Source organism: Arachis hypogaea, chromosome 11 (genome assembly GCF_003086295.3).
Source record: "Arachis hypogaea cultivar Tifrunner chromosome 11, arahy.Tifrunner.gnm2.J5K5, whole genome shotgun sequence".
Lineage (NCBI taxonomy): Eukaryota > Viridiplantae > Streptophyta > Magnoliopsida > Fabales > Fabaceae > Arachis > Arachis hypogaea.
This window is the reverse complement of record NC_092046.1, coordinates 89,685,074-89,696,733: the sequence shown is the minus strand read 5'-3', so window position 1 is coordinate 89,696,733 and position 11,660 is coordinate 89,685,074. Positions and strand designations below refer to the sequence as shown.

The window sequence follows — 11,660 nt, the reverse complement described above, 5'->3', positions numbered from 1 at the left end:
TTTTTAGGAAAGAACTAATGAAATGCAAAGCGTTTCAGAAACGAAAAAGAAGGAAGAGATGAGGCTTTTATAAGAAAGAAGGGACAAAAGGGACATTTCACACTTCTTTAAAGCCATGTGCGGATTCCTAGGAAAATGCCACGAAACGTTTGCCATATCATTAAAGAGGCAACGTTTTAAAATTTTGAAACACGTCGAGTGCCTGACCTCTTGAAGGCAGCGTACCCGATGATAGAAACTGAAGCCACGAATGCTTGGACCTGACCTCATGGAAAGCTCGGATTCAAGCAGGGGCACTGTTCACACACTAACCCACGGCGAAGCTAGGTCCAATAAGGATAAAAGGCCCACCCAAAAAGGATGGCCTCTCCAGCTTACCCAACCTCTTAAGAGGTCAGGTCCAGTTTTACTTATCCAAATAGGTAACGGTCTCCCCGAATCTCTCCTACTATCTCTATCTCCACTAAAAGATAGACTCTAACAAACTCCCAAGATAAAGGGAACGGTTATCCACCGATAAAGGTGAAACTACTCCAAAAGGTGGTTACCTATTCTATTATAAATATACTGACACCCTTTAGGTATATTTACGCCCCAATCTACTAAAAACCTACCTAAAGCCCTTGCTAACTTAAGCATAGGAGTCTCTTGCAGGTACCACCCCCCACCTCCTCACGAGGAACTTAGACGACGGCACCTCAGCACTAGCACAAGTCGGATGCTGCCTCAGAAAGAGTCTAGACCTCACGTTCAAACCCAAATCACTGTTTCAGGTAGCCCTCGAAACACCACCCTACTTGTTCAATGATAAGAAAAATAAATCATTTAGTTGGAAATTACACAATTAAGATATTTCTATGTAACGATTAAGAAATTTCGGTGTCAAAATTAGGAAACTTAATGTCACGGTTAAAAACTTTCGATACTATTTTTTAATAAGTACTGCATAATTCAAAACTCCTACCCATTCTCATCTCCATCATCATCTTCTTTTCTTGTTCATCTTCTCCTTGTTCCACCTTCTCATAATTCTTATTTTAGTAATTTTACCCACTTAATAAAAATAAAAACATAAAAAAGAAAAAATACATAATGCTGAAAATTACGAAGAGAAAAAGAAAAACTAAAATGCAGTAACAGCCTCAAGAATAAAAGAAGTAACAGCCTCAAGAATAAAAGAACGACGATGAGGAAGAAACGCAAAAAACAAAAAAGAATGCAAAGAAGCGCAAGATACAAATTTGGTTTTGTAGGTGCATCTTAAGACGCTCTCGCTAATGAAACTAGTTTTCGTTAAGTTTAAATCAACTTGGTTGGACTTAATTGCCAAAAAAAACTTGAATATATAGCGAAAGTACTCTATATAATTATATATACAATGCTTTTCCACTTGAGCGAAAAAAGTGCATTTAAAATAATCACGAGAAACGTGAGAAATAATGCTACAAGGAAACATTTTCTAAGCATTGTACTCAAAATGACCGGCTACCTCGTTGTAAATATACAAAATTAGAAACAGGGTATTTAAGCAATTATACGGGAACCTCATTTTATGACCCAAAGGGGCCAAAATTACCACCAAGCAGACTAAAGCAAAAAAATATATCTGCACAATGTCATCAATGATAAATACTACTATTCGCTTTATCAAGAGTTGCTATTGCAATCATGTAACTCACAGTAATGGCCTCCACCCCTAATTGCCATCATTCACGTTCATACAATATAAACATGTTGGTACAATAGGCTCTTTTCTATGTATCAGCAGCATCCATGTGGTGGAGGCACCGGTTTCTCCTCTTCCATATCATCTGTAACATCCCTGCTGCAAAGAGTGGCATGTTTGTTTCTTAGTATGTCAGCAAAGAACAAAACAAGTACTAAATTAATTTAGAATGGCTAGAAGAATTTTGCATAAAGCTGTGATTGCATACCCTAAGGATGTAATCACAGATTTTTGTCTCTAAAGATGAGTATGCAACTATATATACTCTAAAGTAAGAAAATTTGTAAAGCAAGTTATGAGTGGTTAACTATCTTTGGATCAATAACTTCAGTCCAACAAACAATTGAAGGATGACATTTTATAAACTTATTGACTTTAGGGATCTAACCTGTCCCAAAACATGCCCATGTAGCAAAAGGGACTAATATACTAAATGGTTTTGTGCTCAAGTTTTAATCAAATACATAACTGATACCTCATATAGTCATTTAAGTTTGAGGACTTTATATTAGCCTTTTCGTCTTCATCATGATCAGAATCATAATCATCACCACTCCATATGCGAGGTTTTGGTCTTCTCTCCATGTCCTCTTCTGCCTGAATCCATAATTAATACGTCAAACAAAAAGTGGAAAATGACAAGGATAAAGGACAATAACTGCAACTTTACAAAGCACAAACCACTTCTGGAACTGGTATGGTTGATGGTGTTGTCTGAAAAGGAACACTGGGAGCATGTGGAAGCCTGGAAATCTGTTCTAGTAGTGTGTTCCTGGAAGATCAAATAGAAGGTAAGAAAATTCGGTCAACATTTACTTCATGGGAATGCAAGCAACTCCAGAAGCAAGGTAAAACCCATGACACGATAATGAAAAGGAAAATCACTCATTTAAAAAATGATCACATACACAAAGTCCATGTTGGACAGATTGAAACGCATTCAAAATACATGAGAGACAGTAGCACATAGAGGATTAGAGGAACAACTTCCATGCTGCCCAAAGTGCACATAAATATTTAAGTCCAGGTAATCTGATATCTCTTCACAACATAAAAAACAACATTCAAGGTGCAAAGCATGTCTATGCAACCAGTCATCATCATTTGAGAAAATTCCGTGATTTGTATGCAGCATATGTAACACATTAAAGTGATTGCATTTAATATTATGTATGGGCTTTTTCTTTAACTCTTTTATTTTGTTTTCTGGAACGATTTATGGCCTTTCTTTTGAACTCCATTTTGCATCATGGGAATTCAAGCAATCAACCTGAGCAGAAAATTAACATGTGCATGAGAACAAAAGGCAAATCTCTCATTCAAACATGAGAACAAAAGGCAAATCTCTCATTCAAACATGACAACAAAGTCACATACATGAAGCTCCATGTTGAAAGAATGAAACAGCATTCTAAGTAGCGAAATGATGGAAGCTTAAACTTTGATATGGTTTGGTCCCTGGCCAGTGTCCTCTAACATATACAGAGGCCACAACTTTGGCTTTGACAAATATATTAAGCAAAAGATAATACAATATGATTTCATATTTGACAAGAATGCAGCAATTATGACAACCACCATAGCATGGCCACGCAACTATTTATAAGATTTTGTGAAACATCGTCATTTATGAAAATGATACGACTTTAGATACAGCAGAAATTAATGCATTAAAGTAATTGAGTTCATAAATATCATGTCCTTTGTTTCAATAATTATGAAAAATAAAATTGAAATCAGAAAAATAAAGCCAAAAACAAATTGATAGTAAACACACCTTATTTTTTCCATATCCTTGGCAGTGTTTAGATTCTCCATGTTGCTTGGATCCACATGAAGAGTATAATCTGGGCCAAAATACTCATAATATTCATTATAAGGTAACTTATTATCAGGCTCCACTCCTACTGCGACTGCTGTCTAAAACAACGAAAGAGCATGTAATAAAATAAGTACATTAAATTAGTGCAAAAGTGCCTTATTCATAATTCTTCCCAAGAAGAGAAAGAAAGAACCTCATAACACCAACAACGAGCAACGTTCCGAATTGTATATCCTCCCCCACCCAACACCATTAGAGGAACATTGAAAGATCTAAGGAAGCGAAGGCAATCTGCATGACCTTTCACAGACAAATTGAAGCAACCCAACCTGTCGCCAGACAAAGAATCAGCTCCACATTGAAGAACGACGGCATCAGGTTGATAAACTTCCATGACTTTTTGAATGATAGGTCGAAACAGAGCCCGGAAACTCTCATCATCCATTCCATCATTTAACGGGACATTGATAGCATAATTCTTTCCTGAGCCAACACCAACGTCTTTAATGTGTCCAGTCCCAGGGAAAAAGTCCCCAAACTTGTGAAAAGACACCGTCATTACCCTATCAGTTGTATAAAAGGCCTCCTCAACACCATCACCATGGTGAACATCAATATCAACATACAATACACGCTGGTAAAAAACATAAAAACAGATGGTGAGAAAATATATTCAGTAAAAAAGAAACACAATAACAAAACAAGCATCTATATTACAACTTTAGAAGACACTGAGTTTCTGTACAAGTAAAAATGTAGTTTGAAATTTAACAAGAAGAAATGCTGCGAATAAGAAAAAGGTATAATGTTGTGTAATTTAAAACCGAATAGGATAAGTAAAAAGGAGCAGAGCAAATCGTAGCTGTAACCACATGTCCAACAAGCATTAAAAGTACAGCCTCCCAATACTGTGGAATGTTTTTCTTTTTAGTAACCACAGTTGATGTGCAGAAGTGATTACTGTGGAATCAAAATCAGAATGGAAATGTACACGGTCTCGTGGAACGGCCACGTTTCCAATGCTTGATTGGATAAGCCAGTCCTAGACCATCAACACTGGCCATAAATGGAGTTCAGAAACACAACATAAATGCGTCTACAATTCATGAGAAGCTTGCTTAGCTCATAATTCAAATGTTTTAAACCGTGAGACATACAATATCAGGGTTCGCCACGGAAAATATTTCACCTGTAACCACCATTTAAAGTTTTAAACCCGAAATTGTACCAACAATTAATCAAAAAAATTGTTGACCAGTGCCCAAAGGAAATGGCCCTAAACCCTTAACGAAATGCCCCAAACGGTAAAAATAAAATAAAATAAAATAACAAGTGTGGAAAATAAGTTTCATTCCTCAAGTAACAGGTGTTGCAAAATCATGGTTAGGTAGTAAATTAAAATTAAAATCCATGTATAATTGTTCAACACAAGCAAAGAAATAAGCATGTGAAGTGAAGAAGAGAGTGTTGGTTACCCTGTGATATTTGAGAAGCTCGAGAATACCGAGGACAATGTCGTTGACGTAACAGAATCCAGAGGCTTCGGACTTCTTAGCATGGTGGAGGCCACCAGCCCAATTGACAGCGATATCAGCGTCCTGGCGGTTGAGCTTGACGGCGGCGCCGATAGAGCCGCCGGCGGAGGCCTGGCAGAAGGGGAACAATCCATCGAAAACAGGACAGTCCTCCCCGACGTTGAAGCGCTTGAGGTGGCGGGAGAAGGCGGGGTCAGCGAGGGTGTCGGGGGAGACGGAGGCGAGGAAGTCGACGTAGTCATCGGAGTGAAAACGCCTGATATCGTCGGGGGCGGCGGGGAAAGGGCGGTTGATCTCCATGCGGCGGTGGAGGGAGTAGTGAACGATGAGGTTGTGAGCCATCCGGATTCGGTGTGGCTTCATTGGGTGACCCTGACCGTAGTAGTAGTCTCCGATGCTGGGTTCGTAGAAGTACGTAACTCTTCTTTTCTTCCCGTCCTGCCCGCCGGGCAGCGACGCCCCACTCTCTTCTTCTATCCCCATCACTCTCCTCTCTTATTCAGATCCAATTCCAATGCCCTTCTCTAATTTATTTATACCTTCGATTGTATAATGTATAATGCTAGGGCCTAGATTTGGAATACCGAGGGCACGCTGATGCTGCTAGCGTTAGGTTTCAGGTTTGGGGTTTTCAACTAAGTTTCAACTCGCCGCTTTGGGTTTTTCTTTGTTTTCTCTGTTTCAAGGGACTCGCCCACTATATACCAGATACACTGACTACACTTATGTATACGTGTCTAGGTTTTGCCTCAAGTGAAGAATCTACCTTGTCATTTTGTTTTTAATGTTAATTAACACAATTTTGAGGAGTGAAGTTTCGATTTGATGTCTAAAATAAGTAGATTTGTCTCCAAAATCTTAACCATCAATGTTGGACCATGGTTTCTATAAATTCAATATCTACTACTAATATATATAGGCAATGGATTCTTTACTCCCACGTATCATTAGTCAACATTAAAATAATTATAAAAAGAACTCCATTTTTTATTTTTGGAAAAACCAATAATTAAATATTAACCCTTTTAATTATTTTTTTACACACTTTTCTTTTTTTTTTTAAATTTCAGATTCAAAGTAGTGGTGAGACATTTGTTCTGTTAGAATTTTCTCCCTCTTTCAATCATCGTTGCTATTTTCTCTTTCTCTCCCTCCGCAGTCTCTCACGTTCGCTTCAGCTGTCGCCGCAACCAGCTTCCCCTGATGCCGCGCAACCCGCTTCCCCGCCGCCGCGCAACTCGCTTCTCCTGCCGTCGCAACCTAATTTTCTATTAGGTATCATTTTCACCATATCTCTTGTATACGATATATTTTATTGTTAATTGCCCCTTTATGTGTTTTAATCTCCTTTAATTGCTTACGTACTCTTTGTTTAATTCAAATGTGCAGTTGTCCTTTAAGCTTTTGATTTTGTTCTTCAAAGTCTCGCTTATTTATTTTTCTGAATATTATACATTAATTTTCAATTCTCTTTGAAGTCATATTGTTATGGCTTACGAATAAACTTGTGTCAATTTTATGTGAGAAATAAAGGATTCGACAGATCTAGCATGCACACACAAGTGGTACTAAAGCTGCAAAATTACTATCTAAATTTTACTAACATTCAATTATATTTTTGTTTCTAAAGCAGTGTCTCTTTTTTGTTTTTGTCATATTAATTATATCACAACAACACTACATAATTCAATTGAAATACTCATTGATGTATATTTCTGGAACATGAACAGGAAATCATTCTCAATTCGTATTACTGTTGATCGCTGGTTTTAGAGTTTCAATAATCTAAAAATAGTCGTGATCTCAAAATGAAAATAAAAATAATACGTGGGATTGTGTTTTTTACTTTTAGGTACTATTATATGTTTAAACCATTTCAGATATGCAAAGGCTTGTTTGTGAAAAGGTGTGGAAATGTCATTCACTTGTTCAATAATAAAGAGAAGTGATATCTTGTATGGCAAATTGTGATTGAAACAATGTAATGTCTATTAGGTGAATTAGGTTTGAAATCATATTGCATTTTAGCTATCTCATAAAAAATATGGCCTTTGTTCTCTTCGTTATGTCATTAATTTACATAGCTGTTGCTGCTGCTGTTTTTGTTGTTTTAATATTGCATTGGACTTACCTGATGCTGATCTCAAATCACTAGATTTTCTTTTTCTGTGTTTATGCAGCAGGCACTGTGATAGAATAAAACCAAACTTTTGAATATCAGTGTGGTTGGTTTACACCTTCATCTTATCTATGACAGCTTTGTTAGAAATTAGAATTGGTTTTGATTTAGTATTTTTTTCTGATTTAATATCTATATAGAATTATGGTAATGAGATTTCTTGCTCCAGCCCTTTTTTCTGTGTAACATGAGGTAAGTTGGAGATGGCAGACTGACCAGGATATTTGCGTTCTTGCCTGAGCACGGGAAAACTTGCCTTTTTGGCAATCTTAGTCTCTGGGGAAATTGTCTTGAAAATTTTGGTCCGTGTTCTTCTCATTGTTAATAAATGCATCACATCTTATTGGTAACAAAGTAATTGTTGCTTACCTAGTTGCATATGTGTTATGTGATAAGCATGTGCTTTGTATAATAATTGGTGGTCGATGCTAAGTGGTGAGATAAAGCATCTCTGTATTTATTTCTTGAAGATTTAAGGGAATGAGATGTTAATGTGACCGAACATTCCTGGTTTGTTATTACATTTGGTGTTTTGATCTCTTGCAGCTATAACATATGTGCTACTCCCAATGCCTCTGCTGTTCTTTGCAGGGTCTAATGGTTGTTCTGTATTTTCTGAATCTGATAGCAGGTAAATTGTTATTATTCAAGCATTAATTGAAAAATAATTTAAGAAGAAAAAAAGATAAGATTGTATACCGAGCCAAGGTTATTAATCATTTAACTTTTTGTTTTGTGGTCTGATGAATTATAGAGCAGCTAGGTGAATTTAGCTAAGTTCTTGACTAGATTCTCAACTATTAGAAACATTGCCATTCCAAGCATTCTAAAACATTCTGGTGTTATTAGTTGGGGAGCCTTTGCAATGGAGCTTTCATCTTTCTTCGTATTTGTATTAGCCATATTGTGTTTCATGGGATAGGTGATGAAGATGACTATTACAGTATGATATGAGATGAAAATATACTAGGCATAATTTCATGTGTAAAAATGAATTTATTCTTTGTGCGCGCTATTGATTTTCTTGCTTTTATAAGCTTTCACCTAGACATTTCCCCCGTTTCAAACCATTGAAATTGAATGCCATTACCATGTTGCTGAAAATGATTTCCAAACCTCAGCAACTGTAGGGGAGCTTTCGGCCAAAACATACGGGAACTTGACGTACTTTGTATATGTATATATGATTTACCCGTTTACCGTCAGTTGGGGAATGAGGCAAGTGTTATTATCATAATTGAGTTATGCTTGTTTAGATAGTAGATCGCCACTTCAATACAATCGTGAATTAAACTCTTAGGAAAGGAATTTAATCAATTTATCGTAATTACGGTGCCCTATGTTTTTTTTTTACAGAATTAAGGCTAATGATATTTTCGTTGAAATTGATTGAGAAATTGGATTGATATTTTAATAATTGTTTATGAAGGAACTTGTTAATGTGGAATGAAGTAAGGATAAAGATTTTTTCATTTGGTGTAAGTAAGGATAAAGATTAAGAATGTGTTTAGAAAGTATAAAATTAGAATTTTCTTGACAATTAAATTCTTTTTCTTGCTTTTAAAACATAAAAATTACATGAATTTAAAACTTTTTGAGAATTTTAATTCTCATCTTCAAGCCCAAAATAAATCATAAATTCAACCTAATAAAATTTGAATTTAAAGTTAAAATATCTAAACTAATTCTAACAAAATTTGATTTTTCAAATATTCCCATTTCTCTTTTCTTTTCTCCCTTCCCTCAGTATGAGGATAACATAATAATATTACATATATTTTAACTATTCCTTTTTCATTTAATTCTTTTTATTTCAAATTTAAGAAGTGGGGTGAAAATTGAATTGCAAATCAATTCTTTCTAAAATTCAATTCAATTTCATCTCATTAAACTATTAAAGTTTCCAAACACACTCTAATTAAATGCAAATTCTGAAACTAAGCAGCATTCGCAATAGCCACCAAAGGGTTCAAGAGGACCGATCATATGAATGTTAGTACGACCAACGAATTCATTTGCCCATGGCAGCAAATCTCTCTTAAGTCTCTAGACTAAGAAAATCACTAACAAAATCTGAATTTTCTGACCGCAACAATCACCTTGGAAAGATCATGCATGAGCAAACAACTCAGAACATATGCTTAATCTTTGCCCTTTTCTCACTTTCTTCTCTATTCCGCATTCTATAAAATATTTCCAAGTAGCATTTAGAAAATGCAGCATAAAAAGAGTAGGACCTCCACAACTCAAACCACCACAGATTAAAGCCTCTGAATGGATGAACAATTCTAATTATTTACATAAAGATTCACATCAATTGTATTCTCCATTTAAAAAAGCACAATAATTTGTTCTTTGCACACAACCACACCACATAACTATTGCACTGCACATTAATTAGGGAAAGATTAACACATAGCACGCCCAAGTCAACTAAGAATCTAAGATATACTGTACAAAGTCAAAAATTGTCTCAGAATCAGAATTTACAGAGTGATAGTGAATAATGCAAAGAATATAGTTCATTCACAGTCACAGTTAAAAGGAACAACAATTAGGAATACTGAAATTCAACATCAAAAGGAGCTAGATTTTGTTTGAAACAGAACCTCTAACACAAAAAATTACATAAATTCTCAATCTTTTTTTGAGCTTATGGTGTCAGAAGACAATGCAAAACTGCGGGGCATTGGATTCAACGGCGGGGAAGAACTCTATCCCTACAGTATTTTCACTACAGTATGATCAGCCAAGGCAAAATTTCTGGGGGTCAACAATCAGGTCGATCCCATCCTACCCAAGAGCTTCCTCCGCAGCATAACCATACAGATTTTTGGCACTCCGATTCCTACAAAATCATTGCAAATCAAATCAAAGAGAGTGAAAGGGAGGAAAAAATTCTAAATGTAGGTCCCTCACTCCCCACCATTCATGCAATCAACAAGACAAGGACAGAACATATCAAAACCAACATGCACATCCATTTTTAGCTAATACGGATTGCGCTGCGAAAATGAGCTGATGGTACGCAAATTGTTTGTTATTAATTAAACGGCGCCAACAACTTGGTGTGTATAACGTGATCTCAACACTTCTTCACAACTCCGCGTAACTAACCAGCAAGTGTACTAGGTCATCCAAGTAATACCTTTACGTGAGTAAGGATCGATCCCACGGAGATTGTCGGTTTGAAACAAGCTATGGTCATCCTTGTAAATCTCAGTCAGGCGGATTTAAATGGTTATGAGGTTTTGATAATTAAAATATAAATAAAATATAAAATAAGATAGAGATACTTATGTAATTGATTGGTGGGAATTTCAGATAAGCGTATGGAGATGCTTTGTTGCTTCTGAACCTCTGTTTTCCTATTGCATTCTTCCAACCATGTGTTACCTCCTTCCATGGCAAGTAGTATGATCCTCTCGGATGAAAACAAATCCATATACGCTGTCATCGCACGGCTAATCATCTGTCGGTTCCCGCTAGCGTCGGAATAGGACCAATGTCCTTTTGCACACTATCACTGCGCCCAACATTCGCAGGTTTGAAGCTCGTCACAGTCATCCCTTCCCAGATCCTATTCGGAATACCACAGACAAGGTTTAGACTTTCCGAATCTCAGGAATGCTGCCAATGGTTCTAGTCTATATCACGAAGGTTCTAATCTCAGATTCAGTTACTCTATTGTCAGGAGAGGCAACGTGAATCATTGATTAAGGACCTAAGAGAATATACTCCGGCTGTCGTCCAATGACTACGTTGAACATCATGTAGATCGCTTTGTGGTTGTCAGGCACGCGATCTTGGCTAAGCGAGTAACGAAGATTGGGTGATTGTTATGGGTTACCCCTTCATTCTGACTTCACTAAATTAAGAACAAGAGTATAGCTTGGAGAAGAAGTAGGTGTGAATTGAATAGAAAATAGTAGTAATTGCATTAATTCATGAAGAACAGCAGAGCTCCACACCTTAATCTATGGGGTGTAGAAACTCCATCGTCGAAAATACATAAGTGAAAAAGGTCTAGGCATGGCCATGAGGCCAGCCCCCAAACGTGAACATACAAGTTCCAAAGATGGTCAAAGAGAACAAAAAGTAAATCTCTAAAAGTAGTTTTTATACTAAACTAGTAACTAGGGTTTACAGAAAATGAGTAACTAAGTGCAGATGGTACAGAAATCCACTTTCAGGGCCCACTTGGTGCGTGCTTGGGCTGAGCATTGAAGCTTTTTTGTGCTTAGGCTGTTCCTGGTGTTAAACGCCAGCTTTAGTGCCAGTTTGGGCATTTAACTCTAATTCTGGTGCCAGTTTGGGCATTTTACGCCAAGATATTTTATGTTGACTTTGAACGCCAGTTTGGGGCATCAAATCTCGAGCAAAGTATGGACTATTATA

General features: G+C 36.6%; 1 protein-coding gene and 1 pseudogene across 2 annotated transcripts; one reads left to right on the top strand and one right to left on the bottom strand.

Moving 5' to 3' along the window:
• Positions 1-1,523: 1,523 nt before the first annotated feature.
• On the bottom strand, positions 1,524-5,970 carry LOC112722286 (histone deacetylase 6). Of its 2 annotated transcripts, none has more exons than XM_025773275.3 (6): positions 5,024-5,970; positions 3,742-4,182; positions 3,504-3,646; positions 2,408-2,498; positions 2,202-2,323; positions 1,524-1,822 (listed from the first exon to the last, which is right to left on the bottom strand). In XM_025773275.3, exons 1-6 carry the CDS (start codon positions 5,564-5,566, stop codon positions 1,762-1,764), a joined length of 1,401 nt encoding a protein of 466 aa, XP_025629060.1. In that variant the 5' UTR covers positions 5,567-5,970; the 3' UTR covers positions 1,524-1,761. The 2 variants fall into 2 exon arrangements, with proteins under 2 accessions (XP_025629060.1, XP_025629059.1); XM_025773274.3 differs by having other exon boundaries at positions 1,524-1,825; positions 5,024-5,952.
• A 1,495-nt stretch (positions 5,971-7,465) lies between these two features.
• LOC112722287 (vacuolar protein sorting-associated protein 55 homolog) lies at positions 7,466-8,216 on the top strand (annotated as a pseudogene).
• The last annotated feature ends 3,444 nt before the right edge of the window (positions 8,217-11,660 follow it).